General features: G+C 41.6%; 2 protein-coding genes across 3 annotated transcripts; one reads left to right on the plus strand and one right to left on the minus strand.

The window, feature by feature from the left end:
* Positions 1-656: 656 nt before the first annotated feature.
* Positions 657-9,159, plus strand: LOC134178765 (NFX1-type zinc finger-containing protein 1-like). Of its 2 annotated transcripts, XM_062645655.1 has the most exons (15): positions 657-839; positions 955-2,582; positions 3,030-3,205; positions 3,266-3,494; positions 3,561-3,874; positions 4,127-4,292; positions 4,477-4,843; positions 5,908-6,074; positions 6,152-6,376; positions 6,449-6,616; positions 6,684-6,890; positions 7,193-7,300; positions 7,364-7,534; positions 8,023-8,158; positions 8,482-9,159. In XM_062645655.1, exons 2-15 carry the CDS (start codon positions 969-971, stop codon positions 8,982-8,984), a joined length of 4,551 nt encoding a protein of 1,516 aa, XP_062501639.1. In that variant the 5' UTR covers positions 657-839; positions 955-968; the 3' UTR covers positions 8,985-9,159. The 2 variants fall into 2 exon arrangements, with proteins under 2 accessions (XP_062501639.1, XP_062501640.1); XM_062645656.1 differs by lacking the exons at positions 7,364-7,534; positions 8,023-8,158; positions 8,482-9,159 and adding an exon at positions 6,950-7,007 and having other exon boundaries at positions 657-2,582; positions 7,193-7,285.
* A 5,172-nt stretch (positions 9,160-14,331) lies between these two features.
* On the minus strand, positions 14,332-16,276 carry LOC134178522 (protein asteroid homolog 1-like). Its single transcript, XM_062645396.1, has one exon. It carries the CDS (start codon positions 16,274-16,276, stop codon positions 14,444-14,446), a length of 1,833 nt encoding a protein of 610 aa, XP_062501380.1. The 3' UTR covers positions 14,332-14,443.
* Between the last annotated feature and the right edge of the window lie 5,837 nt (positions 16,277-22,113).

Raw genomic sequence — 22,113 nt, forward strand, 5'->3', positions numbered from 1 at the left:
GTGTGTGTGTGTGTGTGTGTGTGTGTGTGTGTGTGTGTGTGTGTGTGTGTGTGTGTGGCGCCGCTCGCTCGCCTGCCCGGAAAAGGTCGATTAGACTATCTAGTTACAATAACAATTCCGTCGAAAAAATAGTTTATTCGCATCTATCAATTTAGCATGCATTCAATAAATACATTGATTTATGTATGTAGCACTATGAGAGACGAGAGAATGACTAAAATTATAAGTTAAGATCTAGCTAGTCAGAATTGACGATGCCACATGGCACGTCCACTTTTATGGACACACTCACCCCTAATTGAATGATACCGTAGAATTATTGGCAGATCCAGACTCAAAAATAGGTATTAATTACTAAAAAATATAATTTTGAAAATTGTTAATGATATTATTATCAATTAGCTGCTTGCATTAGTATTAACCAATGTATCTAATGTCTAGATTGCCGGACCATTTTTCGGCTCTGCATCTGAGATCGTCGGTGTCCTTGTAGTGTTGTCTATAAGTGCCTGTTCACCACTATCGTACCTTTCGCAGAACCTCTAATACACATGGAAGAGTCATACAGCACTTGTACACACGTACCCGTGTGTACACTGTACAGTACTGTACACGTAAACTGCGATAGCGACAGCGAGCATATCCGGGCACTTGGATAAGGGTCACCCGTATATTTTCTATCTGTCCACTAGAATTAGCAGATTTTGATACTCAAGCCAACAATCCCTACAGGCATCGTGTAGATTAGCAGCGTATCAGTCATTTCAAACGATTGACCCATTGATACACGAGCATCACAGATCGAGACGTGAAGGCTGTGCCAGCTGATGAAATTGTTGGTAAGTAGATTGTTTACAAGAGACTGAAAATCTGCTATCGATACAGGAGAAAGGTCCCCAAACACGAAGTTCCCGTATATTGATTTGAATTTTCCGGTTTTTTGCGTATGTTTAGACCTAACAGGTGACATGTCGTGTCTCAAGCTTCTTGAACAATTGCTCGAACAACAACTAGACTCTTCGTCAAAAGATACACTTGCCAGGAAGAATGTCGCAAAGAAACTGGAGAAGATGCTTCTAGAAGCGACTCTTGGATTTGAAGGTGAGACGAGGTGCCACTGGTTATCATCTCTAGACGAGGTTCGTCTATTGCCGGGAGATAGTCTTGTGACATGTAGGATTGATGCGGTCAAGAGAGCGCTTCAAGATCAGCCTTGTCCGTCCCTCAAATCTCTCAAGAGTGGAGAAGAGCAGACTAAACTGCTTTCAAAATCTGTTTCTAAAATGTTGAACAATTTTGTAGTTCCAACTGTGCTTGATGATGATAGTGCAGACTCTATTGCTGCTCATCTGTCTCAGAGTGAAGCACGCTCTTATCATGGAACTCTATTGGCTATTCAAGCTACAGAAGATGGGAACCACAAGGGCTTCATCTACAGCAGGAGAATTTCAAGAAAACTTTCTAAAAGGAGTACCTTAGTTTGCAATCTTGATACAGCCTATACCGTTGCAGATGCATCTCTGGCATTTCCTGTTCATCCAGGAGATCAAATTCAATTTAAGTTGAACACATGCAAGCAGCAAAATGAAATAGACGTTTTTGATATTGTTGTCACTGACTACTATAGTCTGAATGACAAGGAAATAACATCATACATTGACGATCTAGAAAAGTGTTCCAAGTCTACTGAATCAGATTTTACTGATCCTCTTTTAAAAGTCACTAACTTTCTTCCTATGTGGAAATATATTATGAATGCTCGTCAACTACCTGAGAATGTCTCACGAAAAGTTGTTGTACTTCATAATTGTATAGTGAAATCCAGAACAAGCCAGTTGCAACAGTCTCGAATGGAGACTTTAATGCGTAGCTACATAGGGGCAAAATTTCTTGATAATTTGTATGATCAAGTTGGCAAAGAAGTCGATCTTGCTGATGTTTGTGAATTTTTGTCAAGCTTTGTCAAATACTTGCCAACATCAGCATTTGCAGTAGTTCGACTCATTAGTCGTCTAACTGAGCTTTTAAATCAAAGTGGCCAGATGGAAACTTCTTGCAAGTTCCTGATGGAGGTGGTGACAACTACTTGTGTTCCTCCTAGAACGACATCAATTTCCTCTCTGCGTTGGGACCAGACGCCACTGATTGTCACTCCACAAGAGCTGAGCGTCTTGACTCAAGCTGGAGGTGGAAAGCACGCACATCTGCCTGTGGTTCAAACTAAAGGGCCATATGAGAGTCTGAACGCTTACTATAATACGTATTTTCGACTGCTTCGTGAAGATTGCTTTGGTGAGGCTTGCAGACTGATTGGTGCAGCTAAACTTGGTCAACTGAATGAAGATACTGACGTAGTGTACCACGTGAGTGGGTTTACTGGATTGCATTTTCTGAGGAACGGCAGAGGAATGGCATATGGTGTGAAGATTGAGCCAAGTTCAGATATTGATTGGACAACGTCGGATGTCCTGAAGAGTGAAAATTTAGTCTGCCTAAGTATTGACGGGAAATTCGAAGATGAGAAAATGATATGGGCAACCATAGCAACCCAAAATGGCTCCAGGATAGCTAACTTGCAAAAGGTAAAAAATGTGGGTTGAAAGAGAGACATGGACAGATAGTTGTGCAGACATACACACGTCAATGGTACATTGATACGTAGATACTCACTGTATATGATTGCTATCTCTTTGTTGGTACTATCACATTGAAGATGAAAGTATGTCATTTTTATGCATGCATGCAGATGGATGGATACATATATAAGAGCTAAGTTTGTAGCAGAGCCTTTACGTTGCAACATTTTGGACATACGTTGCAGACCTAGAGTCAGTACACACAACGTCTATGTAGTTGTCAAAAACTTATATTTCTAACTTCTTTATAGAATTAAAAAACACAATAAAGATAAAAATTAATGCTAAATCTGTAAGTTAATAATAATAGTTGGAATGTGAAACTGGGTGTTGAAGACGGCTAGACATGTATGATTTATGATTTCGAATCAAAACGAATTTTATTGGTTCTAGGGTGAGCTCTTCGTTCAATTTTGCACAGAAGCTAACGAGAGGAGCGATGCTGAGGTCATTCTTCTTTTGCGAGATTCTAAGCATGCCGTTATGGTCGAGAGTCCTACATTCTTTCGAGCTTATTATCCTGTACTGAAATCTCTGCAACAGAGAAAGATAGAAGAGACGCCATTCCAGTGAGCAAATGATGAGCAATACTGCATGACCTTTGCCATCATGTCCACTGTTGAATTTAGGGATGAGTTACTCAGATTCCAGAGCTCAGCTGTTGGCCTTATCGACCCGAACAGTAAACTTGATTGGAAAGTTATTTTCAAACCCAAAAATTCTAGTGAGGAAATGCCGTACACCACGGTTGGTGAACTCGACGCTGTTACTAAAGATCACAACTTTGAGTGCTTACTAGATGACAGTCAGCTGGATGCTTTAAAACTTGCTTGCAGCCAGCCCCTTACAATAATCCAGGTTGGTCGTATGTGTCACTGTCTTGAGACTGTACCTTGCCAATACATTTGCATTGTATGTATATAGGGTCCTCCTGGCACAGGAAAATCATACATTGGGGTAAAGTTAGTTCAGTTGTTCAGAACAATTGGCGCGTTGTCAATTGCAAAGAAACCGATTCTCATTCTTACATACAAGAATCGTGTGCTCGATCAATTTCTTGAGGACTGTTTACAGTTCTGTCCTCTCGGGAAGATTGTGCGAGTAGGAAAAGTTGGAAGTCGAAAACTTGAATCTCGCGGTCTGACTGCTGTTCTACACCGCGAAAAGTTGAAACATCGTCGTTATGCCAGACGAATTCATTATGACAGCATCAGTCGTTTGAAAACGCTAAAACACGAGTGAGAGCTTGAGTGTGTGTATATATATATATATATATATATATATATATATATATATATATATATATATATGCTCACTTAGTGCATATTGATGTTTCACAAACGTGTATGTGTGTAAAAATAAGAATTATTAAATATATATATATATATATTTTATTGTGTGTGTGTGTGTGTGTGTGTGTGTGTGTGTGTGTGTGTGTGTGTGTGTGTGTGTGTGTGTGTGTGTACATTTCTTTGCATTGTTATTACTAGGTTACATCGCGCAGGTCGACAACTGGAACTGTCTGATTGTCTGAACGTTGACATGATTATGTCTCGAGCGACTACCGAACAGCTGCAATCTCTTCTCTATGGCGACGAAGACATCACTGAAGAAGACTCTGAAATATTGAGCAAACTAAGATTTAAAGATAATGCTGTATGTTATAGACCATTGTTGCAGTTTAATGTATTTAATTTTTCTCATGACCAAATATGCGCTTGCATGCATGTATACCATGCAACATACTTATTTTCTATTATTCGTGATAATCTAGCAAGCAGATGGCATGTGTCACGTACTGAAGTTTCATGAAACATGTAACCGGTCTGTTTGATTGCAGGATTTGAAAGAACTAAAACGAAACAAAGATTTCAAGCAGCTCGTAACGCGATCAGCTGATAGATGGATAGGCAAAGCACTGCAGCAGTCTCCGGAAGAGTCAAAAGAAGAGAAGAAGGCGCGAATGCCATCTCTGTTTCGAGCGCAAGGTTCTAAGTCAGCCACGAGGCAGTCTGAAGATAAAGACTCTGATCTGTCAAGCGAGCTGTTTCAAGGCAAGACTCTAGAGCAGGAACGCTTATGGTCCATTGACGACGAAGAACCAAACGTTTACGGCGAGAAGAAGGTAGACGAAGGCCCACAATCGATCTCTTTTAACTACGAATCATCACAAGAATGGAAAATCAACATTTCCAAGCAGAGATCGCGTAAGTCGTGATTACATTCACGTACAGAATTGTGTTAAGTAATTAATGAATAGAGACACTATACAGTGCTAATCCTCGGCTTGTGTACATGCACGCCACATGGCGCTAAGATATGTATATAAGGTTTCTTAGGATCAAGATCCTCGAACGCTCATGAATTTGACACCATTGAAAATTCCCTCACGTGGTGGTTACGCCTACCGTATTTACACAGCTATTCGTCTAACGGCAATTATTTAGGTTGAGGTGACGCCAGAGCCAAAACAAAACATTAATGAGTGAAAAATTTGCGTGGAAATGTAGATTAGGCGTATCTGTTCGCTCTGACTTGGGATACTGTAACAAAAATGAATAGAGACGCACTACAGGTCAGTTGCTTCGTCCAACAAACAGACGCTGTTATGGACAATGCACGTTCCTCTTCGCAAATTCCCGTGGAGCACTAGTGATTTTTGCAACAACACCGCGGTCACTTAGCCACGCACACCGAAAATTCAAGCTGTCAAACTGCACCGTTATGCAGAAACACTGTGGAACAGGCAAAATGTTACAAGCCAGCAGCATCGCGCCTGAATCGCCGCCTGGCTGTTGTTGGAAAACATGCACGTGCAAATGTAGACTAGGCGTTGTTTTGTTTTTATGTGCTAAACTTTTATGTAAAACAAAAGACTAAACACCATGTACAGGACGGACGCCCGATGACCGAATTCTCGTTAGCAGCTGCCAAGCAAAGAGAGGTAAAGCCTCATGATGACATCACGTTCGTCTATTGGTCATGACACCACTTCTCGTCTATTGGTCGGAAGAGCATCATTTGCATCTGCGCTAACCGAATGTCAATACGGTCGCACGTTGGACGAGTACTGTACCCTTATCCCGGATATCCTCGCCTCGGATAATAAAAAGCAGCATTCATGTTGATATCATATTTATCTTTGACTCTACTAATAACTACCTAATGTGCTTGTTAAAAATCTGCCTTTTTCTATTACTCTGTAGGCGTTGTCTCTATTATTGTAGTATAGCTAACTACATACGTTTGTATAATTTGTATGCTTTTGCAGCAGAGAATGTGCAGCCTCGACTAGCGAATTGCACGGATGTTTGGATTCTTGATCCTGACGAGCGCCGTCTTCTCGCTCAGTCATGGCTGGGACGGCAATGCAAAGCGGCCGCCGACCAATTCACATCTGCTGCAAAGGAGTACGATGATATCTGCGAACATATCCAGGTAAATTGTATACGTCATTTAGTTAATTAGCGTACAATTTATGAAAGGCTGTAACTATTGTGAATTGCCGTTGACAGGATCGCAATAGGCTCATTAAGTTTGAAATTTTAAAATCTGTTGACATCGTTGGTATGACGACGACTGGTGCGGCAATACACCAGCAGCTTTTAACAGCCGTAGAACCGGCTGTGGTGATCGTAGAAGAAGCGTGTGAGGTTCTTGAAGCCCAACTACTGGCCACTCTAACTTCATCCGTTAAGCATCTCATTATGATTGGAGACCACGCACAACTCAGACCAAAGGTAATCTGTTTGATGCTTTAATGATTAATTAATTAATATGTTAACTTTTTAATGAGTGACTGTTTTTGATAGGTGGCTTGTCATTGGCTGTCACAGCATCATCACTTCGATCGTTCTATGTTTGAACGTCTCGTGTCCAATCAGTTTCCTCACAAAACGTTGCAAAATCAAAGGCGCATGAGAGAAGAATTTACGGAATTACTGAAGCCCTATTATAGTTATCTTCAATCTCATTCTCAAGTAATACTAATTATTTTAATATTCACGCAGGGTTTATTGTCTACATGCAAATTTATTTTTTCAACAGGTTAAAGAAATAAGAATTCCTAAATGTTTTGGTTCTTATCATATGTTCTTTTGGTCGTACGAAAAAGAGTATGAGAAGAAACGAGTGTCCGGGACGATAATAGTGAACGAGAAAGAAGTTCTAATGGTCGTCACGTTAGTGCTGGCTTTGCTAATTTGTGGTGAACTGTCAGAAAGCATCACAGCACTTTCTCCTTACCGAGCTCAGGTAGACTATATGCTTACTAATTAAAGTGTGCGTGCTCTAGTGCGTGTTTATACTCATAGGAGTCGCTCAATATACCGTGCTCTTGGTGCATGAGCCATGCATAGGCCTCTAATAATTGTAAGTGTGGCCTTTAGACAGATTGTTAATTTGACAGTCAAACCTTAGGCTAATAGCGGGTGCCCCAATTTTAGAGGCTCAGGGGCACCATGTTGCATGTGTTTGTGTCGTGATTCATTAAAAACTTACCTTGCAGCACATACATGTTAGGAGTATAGGCAATGTATCTTTATTTATTTTATAAGGTACATGCTATCATTGAGCGGTTGCAGAATTGCAGAGACCTGTGTTCTGATGAAGATGTCATTACTAAAGCGAAGGATGTGAAAGTGTGTACGGTCGACGAATACCAGGTACACAACGCATAATCCTACGCATACTGTATATGTCAGATGACATACTTGCTTTATTTCAAGGGTTACGAGAATGACATCATCATTCTTTCTCTAGTACGATCAAACAAAGCCAACAAATTAGGCTTTCTCAAGGAAAAGAACCGTGTCGTCGTTTCTATATCACGTCAACGTTCGTCTCTTATCGTGATCGGTAACAGCCAGTTTCTTGAAAGAAACGACAGCAACTGGAAGGTACAGCAAAAGACTAAAGCCCGTTTGCCCATTTGACCAATTAATGCTTGTTTGGACCAATGGTGTCTTAAATTCATAAATGAAATATGTAATCTAGATATTAATACAACAGCAGAGTGGCAGATGGTGGATGTACTGTAGTGTATGTAACGTTACAACTGATCAAAAGTGTAGTCTTTTTGAAGTTTTTCTATTTGTTTCTATAGACACTATATAACTGCATGTGTATAAGGTGTTTTCTAATTATCAATCGTGATAACTTTGAAACAAATGAGATGTCTAGCAATAATAGGTTGGGCTCTCTAGCCATTATTTGCTTTGTGGAAGGCGGTAGTTATTGATTAAGTGAATTTTGCTAGCATTTCTCAATTGCGATGGCAAATCCAATTGATGTTCAATTTTTTTAAAACTTGCATAACTCACGTTACTGTCATGCACATATGAATGTAGAGAGTAACGTGTTACTTAGTGTTCGTCGGGCTTTGCAGGCTATTATAAAGAAGTTCCATGACCGAGGCTGCCATGGTACACAGCTAACTTTGCAGATGAATAAGTCAGAGCCAGCTGTCAACGTATATGAAGTTGTCAGAAGAGCAATCGCAAAGCCCAAAGTGACGGCTACAAGTATTGCCAGACAAAAACTACAAGAAGCATTCATGTTATGCATGACTATAATTGAAGACACACACACACACCACACACACACACACACACACACACACACACACACACACACACACACACACACACACACACACACACACACACACACACACACACACACACACGTGCACACACACACACACACACACACACACACACACGTGCACACACACACACACACACACACACACACACACACACACACACACGTGCACACGTACACACACGTACATGTGCACAGACACACCAAATAGTATGACTAATTTGAATTGTGCTGTTTTTAGCGTCAAGTTGTGAAATGCCATCTGAATTACAGGCGAACATTGAACACTCATCATTAGACGATCATTACAGCGCCGAGGGGGGCGTTGACGAAACAACTGAGTCTACAAAGAAAAATTCCAAACTTTCGGTTGTTTTGAAGAAATCGAATTCAAATGGTTCAAACGATACTTCACAAGACGAGCAGCTTTTGCAAAGTCCATTGTCTCCTCTTACACCGACCAGTAGGATTTTGAGTAAAACGATGCAGCGAGTTGCTTGGAAGGTGGGTAAGAGCTGGATACCTCTCTGCCGAGAACTGGGACTTGAGGACAATGAGATCGAGACTATAAAAGCAAACGATCCTCTTGACGCTCAAGAGCAGGCGCATCAGGGATTGCTAAAGTGGTCGCGCTCTCAAGGCGACCGTGCTAACAAAGAAGCTCTAATTGCGGCTTGCAGTAGACCTGAAGTTGACAGAAAGGATGTCGCAAGCGATTTGGAAAAAGGGCTTTTTGATTTTTGAAGTATATGGCTTGCTCATCTGGTGTTTGTCATTGTGGTGTACATTGTGTGTACTTAGTATAGTTTGGACAGACTGTTTAGATGAGTAGAATCTTTTAGGATTGTTATTCGTTTTTATTTCCAACTAGTATACATGGCCCGTCTTTCGTACGGGCAATATACTGTAGATAGGTCTGTGGACACGTCACGTGCAATCTATGTTGCGAGGTCCCGGATGTGCTGGATGAATTCGAATTTTGCTCTTCGCGCTTGTTTCGATAGAAATCGACACACTCCCCGTGTAGCGCTTGCTGCAGGAGACGTGTAGGTTGGATTTGGTGCAAATGCAATCAGAATTTGGAGAGAAACGAAAGCGCCAGATGAGTAAGTTTCGTCGGCAAGAGATATTCGATTGCTCGAAGCTTTGTGAAGGACGACGACGCATACAGTCTACACAGGACTGGTGTGGGTGTGTTTTCGAATGAACTGGGATGTGTAGCGTTTGTGTCATCGAGAAATTTTACGCGGGGGTCGACTCCTCGAGAGAGAACCCGGTGCATAATTTTATAAAAAAATTTACGCAAACCTTTCCCTGTGCGTGCCGAGTGTGCGTACCGATTTCGATTGCGAGCGGACAAAAGACGTGACCGCCAAACGCGAACACACATACACACACAGACAGACAATTTGAGCTTTATATATTAGATGCTCTATATGTATGAAAGTTCTTGACTGCAAGTGGAAACTACACACACACACACACACACACACACACACACACACACACACACACACACACACACACACACACACACACACACACACACACACACACACATACACACACACACACACACACACACACACACACACACACACACACACACAAACAAACACACACACACACACACACACACACACACACACACACACACACACACACACGGAAAGTTTTTAGTGTGTTTGCTCTTAGAGGACTAGGATGCGAGGCTGTCCACTCTTTCAGAGTCGTCTCTAGATGTGACGAACGCACTATACGTTGTAGAGTATACATTGCTTTAGTTAATTAATACCAACGTGCTCAAACAGATCAGTCTGGTTCGTACGGTTTCTTATATGCACAGGACGCAAATCCTGCCTCTAGACATCACGGTCGTCTAAACAGGAGGATCCGAATGAATCCAAGAAGCACTGTTTCTGTAAGTACTGCAGGTTGTGATGACTTGGAATAATGTCCAGCCACTGTGCAATACCTGCGTGCACTGTGCCCAACGCTCCCAACACCATTGGGACAACAAGTGTGCGACACGGCCACATGCGACTTACCTCCGCCCACAAGTCACTGTATTTTGTCAACTTCTTAGCATGTTTTCTGGCGATGTTGCCATCAGCAGCCGATATCAATAAGAGGACAAGTGTTTGTCTTCTTATTTCTAAAATAGATGTTATGACTATTGGCACCGATCTTCTTAGCAGTAGGGATGGCTGTATCCCACATCACAATAATGTCGTCCGTCTCCACCAGCCTATCAGGATAATGCCGGCATCATCTGCGCTCCACTAGAACCCCAAAATGACGACAAATGTTCCAGTGGATAATGGAGGCCGCCTGATTGTGTCAATCAGTGTAGTTCATCGGTTCCCCGAGCACTACAGCCTTCCACAGTGTAGTCGAAGGTGTCCAGGCCTATACACTGCACAAGCGGCAAGTGGGACTGACATCTCGATAGAGAATGTTGCGCTCATAATACCGAATACGAACAGCTTAAGTGGTCTTGAGCATGCAGCAACAACCAGTCCCTCAGTTGCAGCAGGAAGATTCGATGACTTCAACGATCTGTAGATCTCTTTCATGTCTACAGGTGGTTTCTCAGTGAGATGGCGATACTGACCGTTCATAGGTTTTCTGCCTAAGGCTGTACACGAAGAGAACCGCTGCACGTGCAGAAATGTCTCGTATTTGTCTGAGGCGCTTGCTCGAAGACACCCTCATACACGGTAATCCCAGGCTCGGTGACTTGTTGTCCTTACTAAGTTAGAGAGACTCCCCTGCAGCTGTGCAGTAAACTGACGGGTCATGCGTCGGATAGAATCAGAAGTCCTAGCGCCACACTCCTGCACATTTGCATAAAGAGATCAGAGCTGCTACGATGGTAACAGTCCAGCCCTACAATACAAGACTGATATGTCGACTCAATCTGTTGTAATCCTCGACTGCCCTCCGTGCACGGAGCGTACAGCTAGTCACCGTTTGAAGCAGGATGGTAGACACCGTGCATAGAAAGAAGTTTCCTTGTCGGTCAATCAAGCAGCTGCATGTCTGTGGTCCTCCAATGAATGACATCAAGAACCTTAAGTGATAACCTATGCAGCTGCAGACATCGGAATAACCAGCTGTGAGGCACGCTGTCATATATATATATATATATATATATATATATATATATATATATATATATATATATATATATATATATATATATATATATATAGGCTTTCTGGTAGTCCCCACCCAAGCCATGCTGCTGTGTCTGGTCTTACAGTCCTCGGTAAGCAGTTTGTTAATCAACAACTAAGCCTTTGCACCAAAGAAACCCTGCTGACAACTCGGCCTTCTGCTCCGATGCAATGAGATTATCCTAAAAAATGCACTGCAATCCTTTGTCTGACGACCGAGGCAAGAGTCTTGTAGACAGATAGACTCGTGATAAGTTCAGTAATTTTTGGCTTGATCAGTCTTGTCATTCTTAGTTATAAGGGTGGTTGTTCCCTGAGGTAGCCTATCGGGCACTGAGTCCGGGTCCTGAAACAGGAGATTGTACTTACAAGTCAATTCACCGTGAAAACACGTGATGCGCTTGACCCAGAAACCGTAAACCTGATCTGGTCCAGGAGACTTCCATATCCTCTTGAGACACAATGTGCTCTCATCACCTGAGATGGGTGCGACAGTGCTCAGCTGTCCGGTATGTCTCACCATCAGTTTGACGCCTCAGCCAGAATGCAGACTCATTACGACACACTTCAGTTTCTAGGATATCACCCTGCTCAATCTCAAACTCGGGTGGTGGCAAAGTGATCTGGATAGTCTGCTTACCCAATTTCCGTCCAGCATCCCGTTGAAACATTCTGGCAAAATCTCTTACGATTCTTCTCTCCTAGCCCGCTCGATCTTAGACTGCAGTTCCATTTTCACCCGATTTATGGTGACCTAATATGTCTCTGACCGAGGAATCCTCAATTAATGCCGGAATAGTTGGAGCTTATCTAACAAACGAATGCTTGATGAGCCCCTCCCAATTGGCCTATTAGTATAGTGTTATGTCGTGCTCAACCATGCAGATCAGTCTGATTCGTAAGGTCTCTTTTAAGCACCAAAGGCACACCTTGCTTCAGAGTGCTTAGAACATTATGGCTGTCTAGACAGAAGCATGACTTTACGTAGAATTCGACTGAATCCAAAAGCACTGTATTATTACTCCATTTTTCACATCATGTACATGAAGTATCTTCCACTGGGAGCAACAAACAGAAACAAACGTACAAACATACAAATAGACATACTGAAAGTCCAAGCTATGCGTACAAATTATGAACACATACCTAGTTGTGTAGCCTAAAAAGTTTAGTTTCCGGCTGTTTCTTCTCGCTCACCACTGAGAGTTTTTTCGTCAATTGCATGTATTTCAGGTATGGACATATATCTTTAGCAGGTTGGCTCAGAAAACGCCAAAATTAGTTATTTATGCCGCTCACTTACTAACTTTATAGTGTGTTGCAGTGTTATACGTCGTGCGACAGGAAACAATCAATTAATAGTTATGCTCTTAGTAACCTATAGATGCCCTGCGAGCGTTTAGAGACATGATTGTTATAAATATTAGAGTTAAAGTAAACTACAACTATTTGCAGTGCGTCTTTCTGCACGACTTTTAAGCACTGAGAACTTTTGGTTTTAATTAAATTATAATGTTTGCAAACGCGTAATCACATATCGTATACATGATGTGCATGCGACTATGAGGCACTGCATCCAGGCAATTGTTTTAGTTGGCTACAGCAGAGTCCAGTCCTTTGCTAAACAATTGTTGAATGGGCAAGCTTGGTAGCTTAGCAGCTCGTTGATATCAATTATAAACCACATTAGTAGAATTGAACCAAAAAACTGCTGATAGTATAGCAATCTATACTTAGCTATAGAGTCACCGTGGTCGAGGTGAAGCACGCAACTACTGCAGAAAAGATCACTATAAGTGTAAACTTTGAAAGTCTTTAATATCTCCGCTGCTATTTGGACTTTCGTGATGATCTCAGTATCGCTAGAAACCGTTGGGTCTGGCATTTCTGTTTATCAATTATCTAAGCCCTTTCTACAAAGGAAACCAAAGGATAATGCGTTTGCATAAGACATATCAGAATATAACGGGTGGAGCGATGGTTATTATCCAATTATCTTGCAAAACTAATGCAGCAGCATCTGTAGCCATTTAAGATAATTGGTGTAACGTGGTCCAACTGGAGGAGCACTTAGTGCTCTAATGAGCACACCTGCATGGTGTGACTTCTACTTCATTCATTACTCACCTCCGAGTTCGCATTACGTTGAATAGACAGTATATATGCTCGTAGAGTAAATAACTGATTGTGTTCAAAAGGCGTTGCTTTTAATACGATAAATCATAGCTAGTCTTTTTGTATTTAGATTTATATATTTATGAAAGCAAAAAGTTTTCAATGGCGAGACGATAACAAATATATATATGTACGTATATATACATGTATTTGCCACACAAAACAATGTTACATTAAATTGCACTCATACTTGCATCTATACATCAACGCATGGATGCTTTTCAAACTATAGCAATTGGTTAAGTCCTAGAGCGAACTTGAGCGAACGACACTCAGCTGAAAAGACAGCACTATTCTATACGTATATCTGCGAACAAACGATTTTTAGAGGCATACGAAGATGCACAGTCATTTGTGAAGCAAAACATTGGCTAATCGTTCCTAACTGTTGATTCTAAGCGGTAGGTTGTATTTTCGCTCAGACGCGGCCGCTGTCGTTTTTCACGGTGTCTCAGGCGGGCTTGGAAATTCGTTCGCGAACACGATGCTTTTCTTGCCGCCTTCGAACAAGTTAGTAGCAACGTCGGTCATTTCACCATTTTCTTCGCTTCGTCAAAGACTGGATTTCGTATATGCATTAACTTAATAAACAAATGGGTTGTAAAGATTTTTAGTAACTGGAACAGAAACGCGGATGATAACTGAATTGAAGAATCAGATACTAGATACTTCAGAAACTAATAATCTAATCTGCATGCCCGTGCGAAGAACGGGCCAGTGAGCTAGTATTTCTATATCGCATGCTAACACAAAAGAACGGTCACAGATTCAGTTTGAAAAGATCTCAGTAACAGCTTCTGACAGTCAGCACATACGGTTCCTGCATGTTTTAGCTCCTCAGCGGATTGACTACCAATCTTGCTGTTTCTTGCCTGCCTGTTTCTTTACTGTAACGGTTGTCCACTCGTTGGCTTTGTCGTCATCATTTTCATGTTGGGTTTGTGCTTCATCTTCTTCTCTTTGTTTTTCTACATTTTTTGGGCTCGCGCTTGCAGTAAGATCAACAGCAACCTCAACATCAGAGTCATTACTATGCTCAAGCTCAAGAGATGTAAATCTGCTACCAGAGGCATGTCCGGTCGTTGTTGGATTCACATGTATCGTTTTCTTTCGCTTTTCTTTCTTTCTAGTGTCATGTTTGAAATGACTACCACCTGGCTGTCTGCCCAAAAGTTGACAAATATCTGTAAACATCTTTGAATCTCCTGACGCTTCAACGAATTTTTTGTATGTATCATACTTTGATGCAGCATAATGTGACAAGCGTCCATCGAAGAGTCGAGCGACATTGAAATCGGGCAATGGAAAATTTAACACGGAGTCTAGCATTATAGTGTAATGCAATACGCTTTGAAATTGAGAAAATTCATGACTAAGTGCCAAGTCGTATTTTTGTATTAAAAGTGAATCCGAAGAATATCTTGTCTGTTGATTGAATGCTAGGTAGCAGCTAACGAAAGAAAAAATGACAGCATATACAGCCTTGTGTGATGTTGTTTTCAGATGAGACCAATAGCAGAGAGCTGCTGCAGGCAGTCTCCAGTCTTCATCTACTTTTTGAAATTCATCAGTATCACAACCTAACGCTGAAAGCAAAATGCCAAGCCTTTTTTGGCAACTCAGTGACTGAATTTCTGCAAGTTCGCAAATATTATCTGACATTGGAATTTCAACATGGTAATCTTTCAGTGCAACGCAGCCATCCGCTCTGCCAGTTTCAATCACTTTGGATTGACTATATGTAGTTGCTCTAAAAAGAATTGCATACATGACTTGTCTTATGGGACGTGAGCATGTGTGTGAGCTAGGGCTCGACATGTCCTCCATTTGTACGCGCAGCCTTATTCTGCCACAGCTGGCAGCTTGGAGAGCAACCATAGAGAACTTCAGCATCTGAAATGACTTGATCACCCAGTCTGGAACAACACTGCCATCAACCATCTTCAAACCACAGTCTGCAAACGAACGAGGGCTAGATCTTGACTTTTCCAGGATTAAGGCAAATTTTTCATGGCCTGTCCTCAAAGTAGCTAACAAATCTACTTCAGCGATTTCGTAATTTGGGTATTTTGTAAGCCATTTAATGACAGCGGAGATAAGTCCATGTCTTCTGTTTGACTGAGTTGAAGTAAGAGTAACATTCTGTGTAATGATCTTATGCAATGGTTTCAGCTGCTCCTCATTAGTGAGATCATTGCCTAACAGAACAGCCAAAAGAGGAAGAAATTCATCTGACAAATTTATGTGACGAAGAAATTTATCTCGACGGTAAATGTTGCAACTTATTAGCCCTTCATTCTTCTCCCATTTAAAAGTTTCCAAAGGAATCACAACATCGGCTAATACATAGAAGTCACTGTCGCTAGAAATCACCGGACAGCGCAAACTGTTTGCCAGTTGAGCAGCTACTCCATCTCCTTCATAGTCACACATTTTTAGCTCAACGCCAGAGTCGGTTGCTGCGTGACGAAACACGTCTAATGCGAAGAAAGGAGTCATGTCATCTTGCCGTTGAACTGCCCATATGTTGCGAAGAAGTCGTTGTCTTAGAGTAGGAAGCTTCATGTCATCTTCATCAACTCCATCCAAGACTACAATTGCTTCTATTTCATTTTTCTTCAAGATTGAGAAAAAATCTCTGACCAGTTGGTAATATTCCAGGTACTGACCATCATATTGCATGCCTAGCTGTGAAGACCCGCAAAGATGTACATACATGTTGTTCCCATCAATTATTAGCTTAGTATTGGACAAGTGCACTGATGTCCAAACAGCAGGAATGCCTCTCACATATGACGTCAATCCACGGATACCCATAATTCGTTGATGTAATCTAAAAAGGCAAATATGGATAACTGCAATCAGAAACTAAAACACAAGTTGGTGCATGGTTAGGGTAGGTGATCCTAATTGTGGACACTCCCCGGTAATTTGAGTTACGAACGCTTTTTCTCTGGTAACCTGCAACGGAGAGAGAGGGAAACATGTCCGATGTAAGCACCAATGTCTAAGCTTTGGAACAATACCTGTACGACTAGAATCGCACAACGTCTGCCAGCGCACTAGCACAATATACGGGATAACGTCTGTGAACAGCCCAACGGGGGTGTATCCTAATTGTGGACATGTTTTTCTCCGCCACGGAAAGCGACTGGGTCTGAGTAACAGCTGGAATAGATACCTGAATGGTTGCCGCACAAGCTGGTATTTTGGGCCGCAATCAAAACCATGGTCTGTGGTGTATCACAGCGATTCACCTACGAAACTGTTAGCACGTACAAGGTTCCTCCCATCACGTCCACAAATTCGAGGTACACGAATTGATCTTTTGTTGGATCATGAAAATGCCCTGATGTTAGTTAACCAATTATCGAGTACCTTGGTAAAGTTTTGAGCCTAGTTACGTTGACTTGTAACGTGCTAGAGAAGTGCATTGTGTGCATGGAGAGAACGTGTAATTCCAGTCCAGTAAACACCTTAATATCTTCACTCATGCTAGATCTAGACATCATTAATCTATTTACAATGTACCTGTTTTCACTGCTACTACATCTGGCCACAATAGGGTATGAAATGAGAACGAACAAAGTAGGTGGAATGTCAATATCAGCGACATTCGTAATCCAGTCACAATTAGACTGTCTTCACTGCTACTAGATCTGGCAACAATAATATACAAATTGAAAACCTACAAACTCACTTAGGATAGGTGGAAGGTCAAAACTACCTTGTCTGATATCAATAATCAGCTCCACCAGCAACACAAAAAGATGCTAAAACCACAGTATACAGTTCAGACGTTCATCTAAACATGATTGATTGTCTCCTACATTGTATCGTAGACAGAACACTTAGTTTCTGCAAAATTTGAAAGGCACGACGCCATTTTACACAGAGGTGATACACCACGGAACATGGTTTTGATTGCGACCCAAAATACCAGCTTGTGAGGCAACCATTCAGGTATCTGGTCCAGCTGTTACTCAGACTCAGTCGCTTTTTGTAACGGAGAAAAAAGTGTCCACAATTAGGATACACCCCGCGTCCAGGCTGTTTACAGACGTTATCCCGTACATTATGCTAGTGCGCTAGCTGACGTTGTGCGATTGTAGTCGTACAGGTACCGTTACGAAGCCTAGACATCGCTGCGTATATCGGACATGTTTCACTGTCTCTTCGTGCAGGCTACCAGAGAAAACAGCAATTGTAACTCAAATTACCGGGGAGTGTCCACAATTAGGTACACCTACCCTACTCCGTGCACTCCACAATGAGCAACTATACAACGAGAAACATGCAGAGATAAATTGGCACGATATTGTACACCTTCAAGTCATGAAAGATTTGGAAAACTGTCGAGTTGACCATACCGGTACTAAGAAATAAGTTCCACTTTGCTAGCACATTTGTCGCAACCGGAACGAATTTTCTAAAAGTAGTAATGCTCGCGATTACTCAAAAGTTTTAAGCCTGTTTTTCAAAAGTTTAGTTTAGGCGCCTGCATACTGAATATGATTTATTCAAGGATAGACGCTTTCATTTTAATTAAACACTAAATCTTATTCTTTTATATTACTAGTAAATGAATCTGTGCTTACACCGTCGCTTCAGAGCTACGAGCGCGCACGTGTGTGTGGTTAGTGTGTGGTGTGTGTGTGTGTGTGGTTAGTGTGTGGTGTGTGTGTGTGTGTGTGTGTGTGGTGTGTGTGTGTGTGTGTGTGTGTGCGCGCGCGCGCGTGTGTGTTTTGTTTGTGTGTGTCTGTCTGTCCGTGTGAGTATGTATTTATTGTAAATATCAATGTATATTTTTAAATTTTGTTTATTTATTGTTATTATTGTTAATTAATCATTAGCCTAATTGTTGCTAGAATGAAAACGGCAATTGTTTGCAAACACATGGGTTTACCAATGTGATTAAAGATAATTAGCTAAATACCATCAATGTCCCACACTACTTCGAATTCACACAGCTACGCAACTCTTGCACGAAGCGGGCGTGTTATCCACGTTATGTCTCAATTCTGCATGTATAGCGATCTTGCATCACTTGAAGTTAATAAATTAATTAACTATTGAGATGGACATCATTATCATACTTTTATTGAATCGTCGCCATCTTTCGTTCCGCTATTTTGTTGTAGCTAGAGATCGGTGTACGTCTCGTAGCGGCATGAAAAATACTGTGAACCGACGTCATGTACATCTAGCGACAGGATCCAGAAGAAAGCAGCGTCAACGTTTTCTACGAATCTTTCTTGCAAGACGACAGCGATCGTTCATCATCACTACAACATATTGCTCTGTGGATGAAGGGGGGGGGGGGGTGCGCATGCAACGGTGCTTTAAGCTAGATGCATGGCCCCATAGGACTCTAACTTGGCTTCTTGAAGAACAATAAATTTGTTTGTTTTGCGTAAAAAGTAACGAACGCATACAACTACTATTACCTGAACTTTACTCTGCGCTTCTCGGTTTGACGAAAGTTTGTCCGTAAAATGGAGGTTTACAACATCTAGGCTTTTCTGTCATAATGCGAGGGATTGTTACGTCACCCATTGATGGTCTTCCAAAGGACTGCTGATTGGCTCAACAAATTCCCGAGAGTGATTCACGCTGACAAGCTAACGTTATGTCACTTACGTTTCGCGTCCCAAAACGATTGCTGGTTGGCTCGACAAACTCCCCGAGCGTGACACAAGCTTACAAACAAACATAGGTAGATAGGTAGGTACAAACATAGCGACATACCGACAGACAGATCGGAAGTCAATTCAGCCCGCTTAGAGTGAGCTTCTCGTGAAGCAGCCTACCACTTATTGTGGTGTCCTTCTTTTACGCTCGTGGCTTAACAAGGGACAGAGTTGTCAGTTAGTTGCGAGAGTTGTGAAAGGGTCTAGACCAGCACTCTTTGGTGAGACAGGTTAGAGGCTGTTCAGTTAAACTGCAAGAAGTAAAATGGGTAACCGACCTTATACTCTGGAGAGTATGTTGATGAAATATCATAAACTTTTACACCAAGAACTGGGTACATTGAAAGGGTACACTGGAAATGGCCGAGGAAGCACAACCACGTTTCTTTCGAGATAGGACAGTATCATATGCTATACGTGAGTCAATACAGCAAGAATTGGATCGCCTAGAAACCCAAGATATAATGGAGAGAGTAAGGCATAGCAAGTGGGCAACAAAAAAGCGCCATTAGTTCCAATTCTGAGGAAAGGATTGATCCATACGATTGGGTGGTGACTCTAAAGTCACTGTCAACACAGCTCTGAAGACGGATCAATATCCCTAAGCCAGAAGATCTGCTAGTTAAACAGTCAGCGCTCACCGACGACTGTAGCAATACTAACGACTACCGTTCGGTATATCAAGTGCTCCAACAATTTCCAACAAACAATGGAAAAGGTCCTACAGAGATTACAAGGCATCGTTATATATTTAGACGACGTCTTGTTAACTGGCAAATGTAAGGAAGAACACCGTCAAAATATGGAAGCTGTGTTCACTCGATTGACTCAGCATGGCTGTTGTAAATACTCAAAGTGTACACATAGTACCACAATTGAGAAAATGTGGAAACCATAGCTAGAGCACAGGTACGAAGCAATGTTTGAGAATTTCATTCTTTCTCGGCTTGGTAAATTACTGTGGAAACAGTTTATTCGGAATTTGGCATCAATGGCAAGTCCTTTAAATTCGTTGCTGAGAAGATGAAGGTAGCAATCCGCATCTGCACATTTGAAACGGTTATCTTCTGCTCAAGTTCTTATGACCCCAGTCTAGTCTTCCACTTAAGCTACCTTGTGACGCTTCTGCATATGGTATAAGAGCAGTTTAACTCATTGTTTACTGGATGGCACGGAAAGAGCAGTAGCCTATGCTTGTCGTTCCCTTACTTCAGCTGAAAAAGCTATACACAGGTAGACAGATAGAGAGATAAAGAGGAAGGGGAGGAAGGGGAGGAGAGAGGGAAGGAGAGGGGGAGGAGAGGGGAGGTGTTTTGGAACGTGTTCGGATATCCGGGATTGTTGGCGAGCGAAGCGAGCCTCTCTCTTGTCATGTCAATTGAGCTCGAGATATATTTTATTTATATATTTATATATTTATTGGCGAGCGAAGCGAGCCTCTCTCTTATCATGTCAATTGAGCTCGAGATATATTTTATTTACAAGCGCTGCTGTACAGTTATGGTGGTCAGACTGTTCAAGAACTCGTCATGAAAGTCATCCTCCCAAAAGAAAAAATGAATGCAGCTGCAGCAGCAGCAGCAGCGAGACCATCCATCAACAACAAGACACTTCAGCGATCAATGAGGCAACTGAAACAATATGTGAGGCAGAGCAGTCGGTATCTCTGGATGATTGGGACTCTTGGTTCTTGAATGATGAGTGAAATATGGTCACAGTACCACAACTTGCATCGTCACATGCACTAGCACAACTTGCATGATGTCAGAATAGCATCTCAGATCTGTAGTAACTAGTTATGTTCGAACAAATATGCTTATAGTGTGGTGTTAGAGTAAATTGCTTAATTTGATGTAAAACTGTGACATTATAAAGGAAAGCAGTTCACGGTTTGCTATGTTTTGTTAGTTACTGCAATTTTAGGTGCTTTCATGTTGTAAACTAATGCCTTCTTCCTTAGTAATATATGTATTCAACCGACTCTTATTTCTTGGTTTTTGATTGCTAATTAAATTAGAGATTACTAATTTTTGATTACTAACTGCTTTTGATTACTAATTAAATTAGACGACTGGTAAAAAATTTGAATCACCGGCTAACTTCTGGCATTACCGGCCATACGGCCACTAACTTTGAAAACTAATTTTGAGCACTGGTACTGTTCCAGACTGGGATTTCAATTGATATCTTCCCTTCGGCATGATCTTCACTACCTCAAAGGGCCCTTTCCACCGCTCTTCTAGTTTGCCCCCATGCGATGATAGTGTTTCATAACTTTATTGAGGACAAGAGATCCTACTTTGAGTTCCTTCAACAAGAAGCCAAATATCATCACATGTAATGTGACTGTGATAGGAGCATGGTTATGGAAGTAGAGTTAAGAGCAGAGATACACATACGTACATGCATGCATAAGAACAACCTGTTGATGTCTTTCGAGATGTATGTGTATGTATGTGTGTGTATATGTATGTATGTATCTCAATTGGTTAGAGTGTGCAGTTGGAGATTGGCAACATCCGGGACCTTTGGGTCAGAGTTCAAGTGAGGAGGGCCACATACATAAGTTCCCTTGGGCAAGGAACTAACATGCCATTGTCTCTCTCTCCGGAGTGTTAGTTTCTGTCCAAGCAGCAAGTTGAAGTACATAGTGACATATAGTGACTGAGATTGTAAAGTATCGTAGCAAGTGCTTAGTGACTGCAGTAACCTGGGCCTTAGCGGCTCTTGTGACAAAAAATGTATGTATATATGTATGTATTTATGTATGTATGTATGTATGTATGTATATAAGTACCAACTACTTGGCCAACAAGGTGTTCTGTGTGA

This window comes from Corticium candelabrum, chromosome 4 (assembly GCF_963422355.1).
Source record: "Corticium candelabrum chromosome 4, ooCorCand1.1, whole genome shotgun sequence".
In the NCBI taxonomy this organism is placed as follows: domain Eukaryota; kingdom Metazoa; phylum Porifera; class Homoscleromorpha; order Homosclerophorida; family Plakinidae; genus Corticium; species Corticium candelabrum.

What these genes read in the sequence shown, in the direction of transcription:
- LOC134178765 (XM_062645655.1), top strand. Translation starts at nt 969, where the DNA reads ATGTCGTGTCTCAAGCTTCTTGAACAATTGCTCGAACAACAACTAGAC. An exon ending in TTGAAAACGCTAAAACACGA is followed by an intron (nt 3,875 to 4,126) that starts GTGAGAGCTTGA and finishes TGTTATTACTAG; the next exon opens with GTTACATCGCGCAGGTCGAC. An exon ending in ATCTTCAATCTCATTCTCAA is followed by an intron (nt 6,617 to 6,683) that starts GTAATACTAATT and finishes TTTTTTCAACAG; the next exon opens with GTTAAAGAAATAAGAATTCC.
- LOC134178522 (XM_062645396.1), bottom strand. Translation starts at nt 16,276, where the DNA reads ATGCAATATGATGGTCAGTACCTGGAATATTACCAACTGGTCAGAGAT.